General features: G+C 50.0%; 1 protein-coding gene across 2 annotated transcripts in view; it reads right to left on the bottom strand.

Annotated features, from left to right (window-relative positions):
• LOC144668435 (ADAMTS-like protein 1) overlaps positions 1–18,248 on the bottom strand; it is a 746,250-nt gene that overhangs the window by 169,617 nt on the left and 558,385 nt on the right. For both annotated transcript variants that reach the window (XM_078530487.1, XM_078530496.1), the window contains one exon: positions 4,631–4,835. In XM_078530487.1, the coding sequence (XP_078386613.1) occupies positions 4,631–4,835 (205 nt within the window). The remainder of the gene's footprint in view (positions 1–4,630; positions 4,836–18,248) is intronic.

Raw genomic sequence — 18,248 nt, 5'->3', positions numbered from 1 at the left:
TTACACACAGCCTAATCTAATTATACACAGCCCAATCTAATTACACACAGCCCCATCTAATTACACACATGCCCCATCTAATTACACACAGCCCAATCTAATTACACAAATGCCCTATCTAATTATACACAACCCAATCTAATTATACACAGCCCAGTCTAATTACACACAGCCCCATCTAATTACACACATCCCCATCTAATTATACATAGCTCCATATAATTTCACACATCCCCATCTAATTACACACAGCCCAAACTAATTACACAAATGCCCCATCTAATTACACACAGCCCAGTCTAATTACACACAGCCCCATCTAATTACACACATTCCCATCTAATTATACACAGCTCCATCTAATTACACACATGCCCCATCTAATTACACACAGCCTAATCTAATTATACACAGCCCAATCTAATTACACACAGCCAAATCTAATTACACACAGCCCCATCTAATTACACACATGCCCCATCTAATTACACACATGCCCCATCTAATTACACAAAGCTCCATCAAATTACACACATGCCCCATCTAGTTATATACAGAACCATCTAATTACACACATGCCCCATCTAATTACACACAGCCCCATCTAATTACACACATGCCCCATCTAATTACACAAAGCTCCATCAAATTACACACATGCCCTATCTAATTATACACAGAACCATCTAATTACACACATGCCCCATCTAATTACACACAGCTCCATCTAATTACACACAGTCCAATCTAATTACACACAGCCCCATCTAATTACACACAGCTCCATCTAATTATACACAGCCCAATCTAATTACACACAGTTCATTTAATTACACGCATTTCATTTAATTACACACGTCCCCATCTAATTACACATATGCCAATCTAATTACACACATGCCCCATCTAATTATACACATGCCCCATCTAAGTATACACAGCCCAATCTAATTACACACAGCCCCATCTAATTACACACAGTTCCATCAAATTACACACATGCCCCATCTAATTACACACAGCCAATCTAATTACACATATGCCCCATCTAATTACACACAGCTCCATCTAATTACACACAGCTCCATCTAATTATACACAGCCCCATCTAATTACACACAGCTCCATCTAATTACACACAGCCCAATATAATTGCACACAACCCAATCTAATTACATATAGTCCATCTAATTACACGCAGTCCATCTAATTATACACAGCCCAATATAATTACACACAACCCAATCTAATTACATATAGCCCATCTAATTACACGCAGTCCATCTAATTATACATGGCCCCATATAATTACATACAGCCCCATTAATTTACACAAAGCCCCGTCAAATTAAATATAGCTGTAACAAATTACACACAACCCTGTCTGATTACAAAGCTCTAATTAATCTTCCATTTTGTTGTGTGGCACTATCAGTATGTTAAATAGGATAGATTTTGAACTGATCTAGCAACTCAAGACTGGGCATACATGAGGTGATGTGGGCCCTCAGCAGCAGCAGAATTGTACTCAAACACAATCTGCAGCCTTATGGCCCGGCATATCCCCCACTCTACTATTACCATCAAGCCAGGGGATCAACCTTGGTTTCCTGAAGAGTGCCAGGGGGCACGCCAGGAGCAGCACCAGGCATACCTAAATATGAGGTTTCAACCTAGTGAAACTATAACACAGGACTACTTGTGTACCAAATAGCATAAGCAGCAAGTGATAGACAGATCATAGCAATCCCACAACCAACGGATCAGATCTAAGCTCTGCAGTCCTGCCACATCCAGTCGTGAATGGTGGTGGACAATTAAACAACTCGCTGGAGGAGGAGGCTCCACAAATATCCCCATCCTCAACGATGGAGGAGCCCAGCACATCAGTGCAAAACATAAGGCTGAAGCATTTGCAAACATCTTCAGCCAGAAGTGATGGATGATCCATCTCGGCCTCCTCCAGAGGTCCCCAACATCACAGATGCCAGTCTTCAGCCAATTCAATTCACTCCATGTGAGATCAAGAAATGCCTGAAGACACTGGATACTGCAAAGGCTATGGGCCCTGACAATATTCCAGCAATAGTACTGACGATTTGTGCTCCAGTACTTGCTGTGCCCCTAGCCAGGCTGTTCCAGTACAGCTACAACACTGGCATCTACCCGGCTATATGGAAAATTGCCCAGGTATGTTCTGTACACAAAAAGCAGGACAAATCTAAACTGGCCAATTAACACCCCATCAATCTACTCTCAATCATCAGTGAAGTAATGGAAGGTGTTGCTGTCGGCGCTATCAAGCAGCACTTGCTTAGCAATAACCTACTCACTAATGCTCAGTTTGGGTTCCATCAGGTCACTTAGCTCCAGACCTCATTACAGTCTTGGACAAATATGGACAAAAGAGCTGAACTCAAGAGGTGAGGTGAGAATGACTGCCCTTGACATGAAGGCCTCATTTAACTGAGTGTGGTATCAAGGAGCCCTAGCAAAATTGAAGTCAATGGGAATCGCGGGAAAACTCTCCACTGGCTGGAGTCATACCTAGCACAAGGGAAGATGGTTGTGGTTGTTTGAGGTCAATCATCTCAGTTCCAGGAGATCACTGCAGGAGTTCCTCAGGGTAGTGTCCTCAGCCCAACCATCTTCAGCTGCCTCAACAATGATCTTCCTGCCATCATTAGGTCAGAAGTGGGGATGTTCGCTGATGATTGTACAATGTTCAGCACCATTTGTGACTCCTCAGATACTGAAGCAGCCCATGTCCATAGGCAGCATTCAAACTTGGATTGATAAGTGGCAAGTAACATCACATAAGTGCCAGGCAATGACCATCTCCAACAAGAGAGACTCTAACCATCGCCCCTTGACATTCAATGGAGTTACCATCACTGAATCCCCCGCTATCAACATCCTGGGGGTTACCATTGATCAGAAACTGAACTGGACCAGGCACATAAATACAAACCTATTTTTGCACTTTTTTCTTTAATTGTATTCATTTATCTAATTATAGATAATTCCTGAAAATTGGTCTGATTCTAGCTGAATCTAATAGTTTAATTGTAACCCCATCAGAAAGTAAAGGAAGTTGCAAGGTAATGAACCAAAGTTTCCTGAGTGAATTTTCCACATAGCAGAGAAGACAGGATAAAGGTGGAAAGATAATTTATCATGTGCCTTTTTCAGTGGGCCAAGAAACCTCTCGGTTTAGTTGTTACTGTTCATGTGTGTTATGTTTAACATTGAGTTTTGAAACGAATAGTTTGAGCGAGAGGATTGGCTGCTGCAACAGGCAAAATGTCTCTTCTGTCCCAAAGGATGAACTCTTCATAATTTGCTGCTAATTTGGATAAACTAGTTTTCATGGATGCATATGGTGCCTCTCTTCTAAACTTGAACAAAAATTGATTTTGGAATAAGGTTACACCTGGTCTTTTCTGCATGTGACAGTGCTGAATAATACCCCTTGGGAGGGAGAGTCAGAAAGTGATCAATCTCATCAGTGTGCTTCAGGCGTGTTCCTGGCAGGATCCTAGCCTGTGTTCAAAAGCCCACCTGGGGTGAGGAATAATGCCAAGTGGTTGCTGTAGGCTTCCTACAGCAGCACAATGGGGGTGACTGCCTTTGGGACTGATGCCTGATGTCACACCAAATAGCAATGGACTGGGTGCCATTTGCACCTTTGCCTATACTGCCCATAATAGGGAGGTACATTTGTGGTAAATCTGCCATAGTGTTTGTCCTATGAATAATTTCAGTTCAGTGAGATATCAAACTTTACTGGACCAGCTACATAAATACTGTGGCTACAAGAGAAGGTCAGAGGCTAGGAATCCTGCGGTGAGTATCTTACCTCCTGACTCCCCAAAGCCTGTCCACCATCGACAAGGCACAAGTCAGGAGTGTGATGGAATACTCTCCACTTGCCTGGATGAGTGCAGCTCCCACAACCCTCAAGAAGCTTGACAATGTCCAGGACAAAGCAGCTCACTTGATTAGCACCCCATCCACCATCTTAAACATTCACAGCCTTCTCCAGTGATGCACAGTGGCAGCAGTATATACTATGTGCAAGATGCACTGCAGCAACTCACCAAGTCTCCTTCAACAGCACCTTCCAAACCCATGACCTCTACCACCTAGAAGGACAAGGGCAGCAGGTACATGGGGACACCACCACCTGGAAGTTCCCCTCCAAGTCACTCACCATCCTGTCTTGGAACTATATCGCCGTTCCTTCACTGTCACTGGGTCAAAATCCTGGAACTCCCTTCCTAAAAGCACTGTGGGTGTACCTACACCACATGGACTACAGTGGTTCAAGAAGGCAGCTCACCACCACCTTCTCAAGGGCAATTAATTCTGCCCTTGACAGCGATGCTAACATCACATAAATTAATAAAATAAAACTATAAATAACACAGAATGATCTCCATATAAAAGAGGATACATTCTTTCAAGGAACCTGTCTAAAGGTGAATGTAGTTTTTTAAATGCTGTCAACCATGATGTGAGTAATTGTGAAGTTTTGTTGTATTTACACTCACTGCTGGCTTTACTAATTGGAATTCCAGTGGGCCTGTGACAGGGCAACCCAAGATCATCAGATTAAAGAGTTCCTTACGGGAGACCATTCCTGTGCCAACCATTTTGGGCAGTCAAAGAGGTTACAGGGCTGCACGACAGGGAATTTCTGTATGTACATGCACTTCCACTCCTCCACGCTGCTGGCTCGTCCATTAATATCTTCCTCCACACAGGAGACAGTGCGGAGCTGAGCACCTCCACCACACGAGCTGGAGCAGGCAGTCCAGGGACTACTGTCCCATCTGATAACACAGAACAACAATCAGTGTCTGGCACACAGCAGCTCCAGGTAACTCACAATATTACACAATGCAAGGAGCACAATTCATTTCCTGAGGTGTGAGGGACATATCCACCACTTTGTGCCTGAGACATAAAACAGTGTGGCACTAGAGTTTGCCAAATTACTTAAAAGAGAGACATGTTACTGAAGCTTCTCTTCTTGCTCTCATCAGGACAAATACAAGAATGCCAAATTTCAAACCATCACAACAATTGATACTACAGGAGAAGAAGGTGCTGATTGGTTGGCAGGTTGACCTTTTCTCCTGTAGTGTCAGTTGTTGTGATGGTTTGAAATTTGGCGTTTGTCCTGATGATTGCAAGATGAAAAGCTTCAGTAACACGTTTCTCTTTTCAGCAATATTCAAGTTTGTAAAATAGTTCCAGAATTTTAATTTCCAGGAGGTAAAATGAATAACCATTAAATGCTGGAAGTTTGAAACAAAGTCAGAAATTTCTGGTAGTACATAACAGGTTGAAATTGATTAGGATTTTGGTTGGAACTCCAACAGAACTCAGGAGGGTTCTGGCATAGCGTCACAATCAAAACATTGACCGATTTTTCTCATGCCGAATGACTGCACATTCCTAACGTTCTCTGGTCTTGTTTTTCCAGCTTCTTCACATGCTAGAAACTGTTTCTCAGAGGTGAAGTTTATTGTCATAACTAAGGGTGGAAAACTAATTTTCCAGGTGCTGTAACAGTACAACAATCATTGCAGCAAACAACAAGATGATTTTTGCTACAGATAGTAAAACAATATGACAGGAAGATTGATTTGGGGAGATCATTTAAAAATAAAAATTCCTTCAACATGATAAATTGCGTGTCTCTGCAAGGGGAAGTTTGGGGCAGAATTTTGCCCTTTGGCGTGCGGGATCGGCAGGATCAGCGGGAGCGGTTGGGAACGGTCGGGAAGCCAACTGCCACCCACGATCGTTCCGGAAGGCAATTTCACGCCTGACGAGCCAATTAAGGGCTGCCCGGCATGAAAGACGAGCGGCAGCGCTCAACACTGCCTGTGCAGGCGGGGAGGGGAGTGCGAGCCAGATGAACACAACCATTGCGTATGCGTGTGAGTGCACATTACATAATCTCCCTGAGGCACAGAGCTGCCATAGGCAGATGAAGATATATTAAAAAATCTGAAAAATAAAAATGCAGTGAAACACGTCCCCTCATGTGACTCTGTCATGTTATTAATGAAAAATTAAAGTTTCTATTTTATTTTTATTTGCTTTTGGAAGACGTGGATGAGGTTTCCAAAAAAGTGCAAAGGACACTTGGCCTTTTCGCCTGCCCACCAACTGTAAGTTTGGACGGGTAGCGAAAAATTTAGTTTAAATACCTTTAAATGGCCTTAACAGGCCTTTTAATTGTCAGCGAGCGTGCTGCCGACTCCAGCACGCACCTGCCAACCAAAATATCGCACGTCATTTTGCGCTCGGACGGGCCTGTACACTGCACGTAAAATTCTGGCCTATGTGTCTGAGAGTTTGGTGTGGGTATGCATATGAGGGAGAGGAGAGATATATGTGCGGGGAGAGCTGTGTGTGTGGCTGTGTGGAGAAGTCTGTGAGGAGAGTTGAGTGTGTGTGTGTGTCTGTGTGGAGAGGTGTGTTTGGAGGGGTGTGTGTGTGTCTGTGTGGAGAGGTGTGTGTGTGTCTGTGTGGAGAGGTGTGTGTGGAGAGGTGTGTGTGTGTCTGTGTGGAGAGGTGTGTGTGTGTCTGTGTGTAGAGGTGTGTGTGGAGAGGTGTGTGTGTGTCTGTGTGGAGGGGTGTGTGTGTGTCTGTGTGGAGAGGAGTGTGTGTGTCCGTGTGGAGAGGTGTGTGTGTGTCTGTGCGGAGAGGTGTGTGTGTGTCTGTGTGGAGAGGTGTGTGTGCGTGTTTGTGCAGAGGTGTGTGTGTGTCTGTGTGGAGAGGTGTGTGTGTGTCTGTGTGGAGAGGTGTGTGTGGAGAGGTGTGTGTGTGTCTGTGTGGAGAGGTGTGTGTGTGTCTGTGTGTAGAGGTGTGTGTGGAGAGGTGTGTGTGTGTCTGTGTGGAGGGGTGTGTGTGTGTCTGTGTGGAGAGGAGTGTGTGTGTCCGTGTGGAGAGGTGTGTGTGTGTCTGTTCGGAGAGGTGTGTGTGTGTCTGTGTGGAGAGGTGTGTGTGCGTGTTTGTGCAGAGGTGTGTGTGTGTCTGTGTGGAGAGGTGTGTGTGGAAAGGTGTGTGTGTGTCTGTGTGGAGAGGTGAGTGTGGAGAGGTGTGTGTGTGTCTGTGTGGAGAGGTGAGTGTGGAGAGGTGGGTGTGTGTCTGTGTGGAGAGGTGAGTGTGGAGAGGTGTGTGTGTGTCTGTGTGGAGAGTTGAGTGTGGAGAGGTGTGTGTGTGTCTGTGTGGAGAGGTGTGTGTGTGTCTGTGTGGAGAGGTGAGTGTGGAGAGGTGTGTGTGTGTCTGTGTGGAGAGGTGTATGTGTGTCTGTGTGGAGAGGAGTATGTGTGTCTGTGTGGAGAGGTGTGTGTGGAGAGGTGTGTGTGTCTGTGTGGAGAGGTGTGTGTGGAGAGGTGTGTGTGTCTCTGTGTGGAGAGGTGTGTGTGTGTCTGTGTGGAGAGGTGTGTGTGGAGAGGTGTGTGTGTGTCTGTGTGGAGAGGTGTATGTATGTCTGTGTGGAGAGGTGTGTGTGTGTCTGTGTGGAGAGGTGTGTGTGTGTCGGTGTGGAGAGGTGTGTGTGTGTCTGTGTGGATAGGTGTGTGTGGAGAGGTGTATGTGTGTCTGTGTGGAGAGGTGAGTGTGTGTCTGTGTGGAGAGGTGTGTGTGGAGAGGTGTGTGAGTGTCTGTGTGGAGAGGTGAGAGTGTGTCTGTGTGGAGAGGTGTGTGTGGAGAGATGTATGTGTGTCTGTGTGGAGAGGTGTGTGTGTGTCCGTGTGGAGAGGTGAGTGTGTGTCTGTGTGGAGAGGTGAGTGTGTGTCTGTGTGGAGAGGTGTGTGTGGAGAGGTGAGTGTGTGTCTGTGTGGAGAGGTGTGTGTGGAGAGGTGTGTGTGTGTGTCTGTGTGGAGAGGTGTGTGTGTGTCTGTGTGGAGAGGTGTGTGTGTGTCTGTGTGGAGAGGTGTGTGTGTGTCTGTGTGGAGAGGTGAGTGTAGAGAGGTGTGTGTGTGTCTGTGTGGAGAGTTGTGTGTGTGTCTGTGTGGAGAGGTGTGTGTGTGTCTATGTGGAGAGGTGTGTGTGTGTCTGTGTGGAGAGGTGTGTGTGTGTCTGTGTGGAGAGGTGAGTGTGGAGAGGTGTGTGTGGAGAGTTGTGTGTGTGTCTGTGTGGAGAGGTGTGTGTGTGTCTGTGTGGAGAGATGTGTGTGTGTCTGTGTGGAGAGGTGAGTGTGGAGAGTTGTGTGTGTGTCTGTGTGGAGAGGTGTGTGTGTGTCTGTGTGGAGAGGTGTGTGTGGAGAGGTGTGTGTGTGTCTGTGTGGAGAGGTGAGTGTGGAGAGGTGTGTGTGTGTCTGTGTGGAGAGGTGAGTGTGGAGAGGTGAGTGGGTGTCTGTGTGGAGAGGTGAGTGTGGATAGGTGAGTGTGTGTCTGTGTGGAGAGCTGAGTGTGGAGAGGTGAGTGTGTGTCTGTGTGGAGAGGTGTGTGTGGAGAGGTGTGTGTGTGTGTCTGTGTGGAGAGGTGTATGTGTGTCTGTGTGGAGAGGTGAGAGTGTGTCTGTGTGGATAGCTGTGTGTGTGTCTGTGTGGAGAGGTGTGTGTGTGTCTGGGTGGAGAGGTGTGTGTGTGTCTGTGCGGAGAGGTTTGTGTGTGTCTGTGTGGAGAGGTGTGTGTGGAGAGGTGTGTGTGGAGAGGTGTGTGTGTGTCTGTGTGGAGAGGTGTGTGTGGAGAGGTGTGTGTGTGTCTGTGTGGAGTGGTGTGAGTGTGTCTGTGTGGAGAGGTGAGTGTGTGTCTGTGTGGAGAGGTGTGTGTGTGTGACTGTGTGGAGAGGTGGGTGTGGAGAGGTGTGTGTGTGTCTGTGTGGAGAGGTGTGCGTGGAGAGGTGTGTGTGTGTCTGTGTGGAGAGGTGTGTGTGTGTCTGTGTGGAGAGGTGAGTGTGCGTCTGTGTGGAGAGGTGAGTGTGTGTCTGTGTGGAGAGGTGTGTGTGTGTCTATGTGGAGAGTTGTGTGCGTGACTGTGTGGAGAGGTGTGTGTGTGTCTGTGTGGAGAGGTGTGTGTGGAGAGTTGTGTGTGTGTCTGTGTGGAGAGGTGTGTGTGTGTCTGTGTGGAGAGGTGTGTGTGGAGAGGTGTGTGTGTGTCTGTGTGGAGAGGTTTGTGTGTGTCTGTGTGGAGAGGTGAGTGTGGAGAGTTGTGTGTGTGTCTGTGTGGAGAGGTGTGTGCGTGTCTGTGTGGAGAGGTGAGTGTGGAGGGGTGTGTGTGTGTCTATGTGGAGAGGTGTGTGTGTGTCTGTGTGGAGAGTTGTGTGTGTGTCTGTGTGGAGAGGTGTGTATGTGTCTGTGTGGTGAGGTGTGTGTGTGTCTGTATGGAGAGGTGAGTGTGGAGAGTTGTGTGTGTGTCTGTGTGGAGAGGTGTGTGTGTGTCTGTGTGGAGAGTTGTGTGTGTGTCTGTGTGGAGAGGTGTGTGTGTGTCTGTGTGGAGAGTTGTGTGTGTGTCTGTGTGGAGAGGTGTGTGTGTGTCTATGTGAAGAGGTGTGTGTGTGTCTGTGAGGAGAGGTGTGTGTGGAGAGGTGTGCGTGCGTCTGTGAGGAGAGGTGTGTGTGGAGAGGTGTGTGTGTGTCTGTGTGGAGAGGTGTGTGTGTGTCTGAGAGGAGATTTGTGTGTGTGTCTGTTAGGAGAGGTGTGTGTGTGTCTGGTTGGAGAGTTGTGTGTGTGTCTGTGTGGAGAGGTGTGTGTGTGTCTGTGTGGAGAGGTGTGTGTGGAGAGGTGTGTGTGTGTCTGTGTGGAGAGGTGTGTGTGTGTTTGTGTGGAGAGGTGTGTGTGTGTCTGTGTGGAGAGATGAGTGTGTGTTTGTGTGGAGAGGTGTGTGTGTGCCTGTGTGGAGAGGTGTGTGTGGAGAGGTGTGTGAGTGTCTGTGTGGAGAGGTGTGTGTGTGTCTGTGTGGAGAGGTGTGTGTGTGTCTGTGTGGAGAGGTGTGTGTGTGTCTGTGTGGAGAGGTGTGTGTGTGTCTGTGTGGAGAGTTGTGTGTGTGTCTGTGTGGAGAGGTGTGTGTGTGTCTGTGTGGAGAGTTGTGTGTGTGTCTGTGTGGAGAAGTGTGTGTGTGTCTGTGTGGAGAGGTGTGTGTGTGTCTGTGTGGAGAGGTGTGTGTGTGTCTGTGTGGAGAGTTGTGTGTGTGTCTGTGTGGAGAGGTGTGTGTGTGTTTGTGTGGAGAGGTGTGTGTGTGTTTGTGTATAGAGTTGTGTGTGTGTCTGTGTGGAGAGGTGTGTGTGTGTCTGTGTGGAGAGGTGAGTGTGGAGAGTTGTGTGTGTGTCTGTGTGGAGAGGTGTGTGTGTGCCTGTGTGGAGAGGAGTGTGTGTGTCTGTGTGGAGAGGTGAGTGTGGAGAGGTGTGTGTGTGTCTGTGTGGAGAGGTGTGTGTGTGCCTGTGTGGAGAGGTGTGTGTGGAGAGGTGTGTGTGTGTCTGTGTGGAGAGGTGTGTGTGTGTCTGTGTGGAGAGGTGTGTGTGTGTCTGTGTGGAGAGGTGTGTGTGTGTCTGTGTGGAGAGGTGAGTGTGCGTCTGTGTGGAGAGGTGAGTGTGTGTCTGTGTGGAGAGGTGTGTGTGTGTCTATGTGGAGAGTTGTGTGCGTGACTGTGTGGAGAGGTGTGTGTGTGTCTGTGTGGAGAGGTGTGTGTGGAGAGTTGTGTGTGTGTCTGTGTGGAGAGGTGTGTGTGTGTCTGTGTGGAGAGGTGTGTGTGGAGAGGTGTGTGTGTGTCTGTGTGGAGAGGTATGTGTGTGTCTGTGTGGAGAGGTGAGTGTGGAGAGTTGTGTGTGTGTCTGTGTGGAGAGGTGTGTGCGTGTCTGTGTGGAGAGGTGAGTGTGGAGAGGTGTGTGTGTGTCTATGTGGAGAGGTGTGTGTGTGTCTGTGTGGAGAGTTGTGAGTGTGTCTGTGTGGAGAGGTGTGTATGTGTCTGTGTGGAGAGGTGTGTGTGTGTCTGTATGGAGAGGTGAGTGTGGAGAGTTGTGTGTGTGTCTGTGTGGAGAGGTGTGTGTGTGTCTGTGTGGAGAGTTGTGTGTGTGTCTGTGTGGAGAGGTGTGTGTGTGTCTGTGTGGAGAGTTGTGTGTGTGTCTGTGTGGAGAGGTGTGTGTGTGTCATTGTGAAGAGGTGTGTGTGTGTCTGTGAGGAGAGGTGTGTGTGGAGAGGTGTGTGTGCGTCTGTGAGGAGAGGTGTGTGTGGAGAGGTGTGTGTGTGTCTGTGTGGAGAGGTGTGTGTGTGTCTGTGTGGAGATTTGTGTGTGTGTCTGTGTGGAGAGGTGTGTGTGTGTCTGGTTGGAGAGTTGTGTGTGTGTCTGTGTGGAGAGGTGTGTGTGTGTCTGTGTGGAGAGGTGTGTGTGGAGAGGTGTGTGTGTGTCTGTGTGGAGAGGTGTGTGTGTGTTTGTGTGGAGAGGTGTGTGTGTGTCTGTGTGGAGAGGTGTGTGTGTGTCTGTGTGGAGAGGTGTGTGTGCGCCTGTGTGGAGAGGTGTGTGTGGAGAGGTGTGTGTGTGTCTGTGTGGAGAGGTGTGTGTGTGTCTGTGTGGAGAGGTGTGTGTGTGTCTGTGTGGAGAGGTGTGTGTGTGTCTGTGTGGAGAGTTGTGTGTGTGTCTGTGTGGAGAGGTGTGTGTGTGTCTGTGTGGAGAGTTGTGTGTGTGTCTGTGTGGAGACGTGTGTGTGTGTCTGTGTGGAGAGGTGTGTGTGTGTCTGTGTGGAGAGGTGTGTGTGTGTCTGTGTGGAGAGTTGTGTGTGTGTCTGTGTGGAGAGGTGTGTGTGTGTTTGTGTGGAGAGGTGTGTGTGTGTTTGTGTGGAGAGTTGTGTGTGTGTCTGTGTGGAGAGGTGTGTGTGTGTCTGTGTGGAGAGGTGAGTGTGGAGAGTTGTGTGTGTGTCTGTGTGGAGAGGTGTGTGTGTGCCTGTGTGGAGAGGAGTGTGTGTGTCTGTGTGGAGAGGTGAGTGTGGAGAGGTGTGTGTGTGCCTGTGTGGAGAGGTGTGTGTGGAGAGGTGTGTGTGTGTCTGTGTGGAGAGGTGTGTGTGTGTCTGTGTGGAGAGGTGTGTGTGTGTCTGTGTGGAGAGGTGTGTGTGTGTCTGTGTGGAGAGGTGTGTGTGTGTCTGTGTGGAGAGGTGTGTGTGTGTCTGTGTGGAGAGTTGTGTGTGTGTCTGTGTGGAGAGGTGTGTGTGTGTCTATATGGAGAGGTGTGTGTGTGTCTGTGTGGAGAGTTGTGTGTGTGTCTGTGTGGAGAGGTGTGTGTGTGTTTGTGTGGAGAGGTGTGTGTGTGTTTGTGTGGAGAGTTGTGTGTGTGTCTGTGTGGAGAGGTGTATGTGTGTCTGTGTGGAGAGGTGAGTGTATGTCTGTGTGGAGAAGTGAGTGTGGAGATGTGTGTGTGTGTCTGTGTGGAGAGGTGTGTGTGTGTCTGTGTGGAGAGGTGTGTGTGGAGAGTTGTGTGTGTGTCTGTGTGGAGAGGTGTGTGTGTGTCTGTGTGGAGAGGTGTGTGTGGAGAGTTGTGTGTGTGTCTGTGAGGAGAGGTGTGTGTGTGTCTGTGTGGAAAGGTGTGTGTGGAGAGTTGTGTGTGTGTCTGTGTGGAGAGGTGTGTGTGTGTCTGTGTGGAGAGGTGTGTGTGTGTCTGTGTGGAGAGGTGTGTGTGTGTCTGTGTGGAGAGGTGTGTGTGTGTCTGTGTGGAGACGTGAGTGTGGAGATGTTTGTGTGTGTCTGTGTGGAGAGGTGTGTGTGTGTCTTTGTGGAGAGGTGTGTGTGGAGAGTTGTGTGTGTGTCTGTGTGGAGAGGTGTGTGTGTGTCTGTGTGGAGAGGAGTGTGTGGAGAGTTGTGTGTGTGTCTGTGAGGAGAGGTGTGTGTGTGTCTGTGTGGAGAGGTGTGTGTGGAGAGTTGTGTGTGTGTCTGTGTGGAGAGGTGTGTGTGTGTCTGTGTGGAGAGGTGTATGTGTGTCTGTGTGGAGAGGTGAGTGTGGAGAGTTGTGTGTGTGTCTGTGTGGAGAGGTGAGTGTGTGTCTGTGTGGAGAGGTGTGTGTGTGTCTATGTGGAGAGGTGTGTGTGTGTCTGTGTGGAGAGTTGTGTGTGTGTCTGTGTGGAGAGGTGTGTGTGTGTCTGTGTGGAGAGTTGTGTGTGGAGAGGTGTGTGTGTGTCTGTGTGGAGAGGTGTGTGTGTGTCTGTGTGGAGAGGTGTGTGTGGAGAGGTGTGTGTGTGTCTGTGTGGAGAGGTGTATGTGTGTCTGTGTGGAGTTGTGTGTGAGTGTCTGTGTGGAGAGGTGTGTCTGTGTCCGTGTGGAGAGGTGTGTGTGTGTCTGTGTGGAGAGGTGTGTGTGGAGAGGTGTATGTGTGTCCATGTGGAGAGGTGAGTGTGTGTCTGTGTGGAGAGGTGTGTGTGGAGAGGTGCGTGAGTGTCTGTGTGGAGAGGTGAGTGTGTGTCTGTGTGGAGAGGTGTGTGTGGAGAGGTGTGTGTGTGTCTGTGTGGAGAGGTGTGTGCGGAGAGGTGTGTGTGTGTCTGTGTGGAGAGGTGTGTGTGGAGAGTTGTGTGTGTGTCTGTGTGGAGACGTGTGTGTGTGTCTGTGCGGAGAGGTGTGTGTGTGTCTGTGTGGAGAGGTGTGTGTGTGTCTGTGTGGAGAGGTGTGTGTGTGTCTGTGTGGAGAGGTGAGTGTGGAGGTGTGTGTGTGTGTCTGTGTGGAGAGGTCTGTGTGTGTCTGTGTGGAGAGGTGTGAGTGGAGAGTTGTGTGTGTGTCTGTGTGGAGAGGTGTGTGTGTGTCTGTGTGGAGAGGTGTGTGTGGAGAGTTGTGTGTGTGTCTGTGAGGAGAGGTGTGTGTGAGTCTGTGTGGAGAGGTGTGTGTGGAGAGTTGTGTGTGTGTCTGTGTGGAGAGGTGTGTGTGTGTCTGTGTGGAGAGGTGTGTGTGTGTCTGGGTGGAGAGGTGAGTGTGGAGAGTTGTGAGTGTGTCTGTGTGGAGAGGTGAGTGTGTGTCTGTGTGGAGAGGTGTGTGTCTGTCTATGTGGAGAGGTGTGTGTGTGTCTGTGTGGAGAGTTGTGTGTGTGTCTGTGTGGAGAGGTGTGTGTGTGTCTGTGTGGAGAGGTGTGTGTGGAGAGGCGTGTGTGTGTCTGTGTGGAGAGGTGTGTGTGTGTCTGTGTGGAGAGGTGTGTGTGGAGAGGTGTGTGTGTGTCTGTGTGGAGAGGTGTATGTGTGTCTGTGTGGAGAGGTGTGTGAGTGTCTGTGTGGAGAGGTGTGTCTGTGTCCATGTGGAGAGGTGTGTGTGTGTCTGTGTGGAGAGGTGTGTGTGGAGAGGTGTATGTGTGTCTATGTGGAGAGGTGAGTGTGTGTCTGTGTGGAGAGGTGTGTGTGGAGAGGTGCGTGAGTGTCTGAGTGGAGAGGTGAGTGTGTGTCTGTGTGGAGAGGTGTGTGTGGAGAGGTGTGTGTGTGTCTGTGTGGAGAGGTGTGTGCGGAGAGGTGTGTGTGTGTCTGTGTGGAGAGGTGTGTGTGTGTCTGTGTGGAGAGGTGTATGTGTGTCTGTGCGGAGAGGTGAGAGTGTGACTGTGTGGTTAGGTGTGTGTGTGTCTGTGTGGAGAGGTGTGTGTGTGTCTGTGTGGAGAGGTGTTTGTGTGTCTGTGCAGAGAGGTTTGTGTGTGTCTCTGTGGAGAGGAGTGTGTGGAGAGGTGTGTGTGGAGAGGTGTGTGTGTGTCTGTGTGGAGAGGTGTGTGTGTGTCTGTGTGGAGAGGTGTGTGTGGAGAGGTGTGTGTGTGTCTGTGTGGAGAGGCGTGTGTGTGTCTGTGTGGAGAGGTGAGTGTGCGTCTGTGTGGAGAGGTGAGTGTGTGTCTGTGTGGAGAGGTTTGTGTGTGTCTATGTGGAGAGTTGTGTGCGTGACTGTGTGGAGAGGTGTGTGTGTGTCTGTGTGGAGAGGTGTGTGGGGAGAGTTGTGTGTGTGTCTGTGTGGAGAGGTGTGTGTGTGTCTGTGTGGAGAGGTGTGTGTGCAGAGGTGTGTGTGTGTCTGTGTGGAGAGGTATGTGTGTGTCTGTGTGGAGAGGGGAGTGTGGAGAGTTGTGTGTGTGTCTGCGTGGAGAGGTGTGTGTGTGTCTGTGTGGAGAGGTGAGTGTGGAGAGGTGTGTGTGTGTCTATGTGGAGAGGTGTGTGTGTGTCTGTGTGGAGAGTTGTGTGTGTGTCGGTGTGGAGAGGTGTGTGTGTGTCTGTGTGGAGAGTTGTGTGTGTGTCTGTGTGGAGAGGTGTGTGTGTGTCTATGTGGAGAGGTGTGTGTGTGTCTGTGAGGAGAGGTGTGTGTGGAGAGGTGTGTGTGTGTCTGTGAGGAGAGGTGTGTGTGGAGAGGTGTGTGTGTGTCTGTGTGGAGAGGTGTGTGTGTGTCTGTGTGGAGAGGTGTGTGTGTGTCTGGTTGGAGAGTTGTGTGTGTGTCTGTGTGGAGAGGTGTGTGTGTGTCTGTGTGGAGAGGTGTGTATGGAGAGGTGTGCGTGTGTCTGTGTGGAAAGGTGTGTGTGTGTTTGTGTGGAGAGGTGTGTGTGTGTCTGTGTGGAGAGGTGAGTGTGGAGAGGTGTGTGTGTGTCTGTGTGGAGAGGTGAGTGTGTGCCTGTGTGGAGAGGTGTGTGTGGAGAGGTGTGTGTGTGTCTGTGTGGAGAGGTGTGTGTGTGTCTGTGTGGAGAGGTGTGTGTGTGTCTGTGTGGAGAGGTGTGTGTGTGTCCGTGTGGGGAGTTGTGTGTGTGTCTGTGTGGAGAGGTGTGTGTGTGTCTGTGTGGAGAGGTGTATGTGTGTCTGTGTGGAGAGGTGTGTGAGTGTCTGTGTGGAGAGGTGTGTCTGTGTCCGTGTGGAGAGGTGTGTGTGTGTCTGTGTGGAGAGGTGTGTGTGGAGAGGTGTATGTGTGTCTGTGTGGAGAGGTGTGTGTGTGTCTTTGTGGAGAGGTGAGTGTGTGTCTTTGTGGAGAGGTGTGTGTGGAGAGGTGCGTGAGTGTCTGTGTGGAGAGGTGAGTGTGTGTCTGTGTGGAGAGGTGTGTGTGGAGAGTTGTGTGTGTGTCTGTGTGGAGAGGTGTGTGCGGAGAGGTGTGTGTGTGTCTGTGTGGAGAGGTGTGTGTGTGTCTGTGTGGAGAGGTGTAGGTGTGTCTGTGTGGAGAGGTGAGAGTGTCACTGTGTGGATAGGTGTGTCTGTGTCTGTGTGGAGAGGTGTGTGTGTGTCTGTGTGGAGAGGTGTGTGTGTGTCTGTGCGGAGAGGTTTGTGTGAGTCTGTGTGGAGAAGAGTGTGTGGAGAGGTGTGTGTGGAGAGGTGTGTGTGTGTCTGTGTGGAGAGGTGTGTGTGGAGAGGTGTGTGTGTGTCTGTGTGGAGAGGTGTGTGTGTGTCTGTGTGGAGAGGTGAGTGTGTGTCTGTGTGGAGAGGTGTGTGTGTGTGTCTGTGTGGAGAGGTGTGTGTGTGTCTGTGTGGAGAGGTGAGTGTGGAGAGGTGTGTGTGTGTCTGTGTGGAGAGGTGTGTGTGGAGAGGTGTGTGTGTGTCTTTGTGGAGAGGTGAGTATGTGTCTGTGTGGAGAGGTGAGTGTGGAGAGGTGAGTGTGTGTCTGTGTGGAGAGGTGAGTATGTGTCTGTGTGGAGAGCTGTGTGTGGAGAGGTGAGTGTGTGTCTGTGTGGAGAGGTGTGTGTGGAGAGGTGTGTTTGCGTCTGTGTGGAGAGGTTTGTGTGGAGAGGTGCGTGTGTGTCAGTGTGGAGAGGTGTGTGTGTGTCTGTGTGGAGAGGTGTGTGTGGAGAGGTGTATGTGTGTCTGTGTGGAGAGGTGTGTGTGTGTCTTTGTGGAGAGGTGAGTGTGTGTCTTTGTGGAGAGGTGTGTGTGGAGAGGTGCGTGAGTGTCTGTGTGGAGAGGTGAGTGTGTGTCTGTGTGGAGAGGTGTGTGTGGAGAGTTGTGTGTGTGTCTGTGTGGAGAGGTGTGTGCGGAGAGGTGTGTGTGTGTCTGTGTGGAGAGGTGTGTGTGTGTCTGTGTGGAGAGGTGTATGTGTGTCTGTGTGGAGAGGTGAGAGTGTGACTGTGTGGATAGGTGTGTCTGTGTCTGTGTGGAGAGGTGTGTGTGTGTCTGTGTGGAGAGGTGTGTGTGTGTCTGTGCGGAGAGGTTTGTGTGAGTCTGTGTGGAGAAGAGTGTGTGGAGAGGTGTGTGTGGAGAGGTGTGTGTGTGTCTGTGTGGAGAGGTGTGTGTGGAGAGGTGTGTGTGTGTCTGTGTGGAGAGGTGTGTGTGTGTCTGTGTGGAGAGGTGAGTGTGTGTCTGTGTGGAGAGGTGTGTGTGTGTGTCTGTGTGGAGAGGTGTGTGTGTGTCTGTGTGGAGAGGTGAGTGTGGAGAGGTGTGTGTGTGTCTGTGTGGAGAGGTGTGTGTGGAGAGGTGTGTGTGTGTCTTTGTGGAGAGGTGAGTATGTGTCTGTGTGGAGAGGTGAGTGTGGAGAGGTGAGTGTGTGTCTGTGTGGAGAGGTGAGTATGTGTCTGTGTGGAGAGCTGTGTGTGGAGAGGTGAGTGTGTGTCTGTGTGGAGAGGTGTGTGTGGAGAGGTGTGTTTGCGTCTGTGTGGAGAGGTTTGTGTGGAGAGGTGCGTGTGTGTCAGTGTGGAGAGGTGTGTGTGTGTCTGTGTGGAGAAGTGTGTGTGTGTCTGTTTGGAGAGGTGAGTGTGGAGAGGTGTGTGTGTGTCTGTGTGGAGAGGTGTGTGTGTGTCTGCGTGGAGAGGTGTGTGTGTGTCTATGTGGAGAGGTGTGTGTGTGTCTGTGTGGAGAGGTGTGTGTGTGACTGTGTGGAGAGGTGAGTGTGGAGAGTTGTGTGCGTGACTGTGTGGAGAGGTGTTTGTGTGTCTGTGTGGAGAGGTGTGTGTGGAGAGATGTGTGGGTGTCTGTGTGGAGAGGTGTGTGTGTGTCTGTGTGGAGAGGTATGTGTGGAGAGGTGTGTGTGTGTCTGTGTGGAGAGGTATGTGTGTGTCTGTGTGGAGAGGTGAGTGTGGAGAGTTGTGTGTGTGTCTGTGTGGAGAGGTGTGTGTGTGTCTGTGTGGAGAGGTGAGTGTGGAGAGGTGTGTGTGTGTCTGTGTGGAGAGTTGTGTGTGTGGAGAGGTGTGGAGAGGTGAGTGTGGAGAGGTGAGTGCGGAGAGGTTTGTGTGTGTCTGTGTGGTGAGGTGTGTGCGTGTCTGTGTGGAGAGGTGTGTGTGGAGAGGTGTGTGTGAGTCTGTGTGGAGAGGTGAGTGTGGAGAGGTGTGTGTGTGTCTGTGTGGAGAGGTGTGTGTGTGTCAGTGTGGAGAGGTGTGTGTGGAGAGGTGTGTG

This window comes from Cetorhinus maximus, chromosome 2, assembly GCF_964194155.1.
Source record: "Cetorhinus maximus chromosome 2, sCetMax3.hap1.1, whole genome shotgun sequence".
In the NCBI taxonomy this organism is placed as follows: Eukaryota; Metazoa; Chordata; class Chondrichthyes; order Lamniformes; family Cetorhinidae; genus Cetorhinus; species Cetorhinus maximus.
Note: the sequence above shows the minus strand (reverse complement) of the source record. Positions and strands in the feature narration are given on the sequence as shown.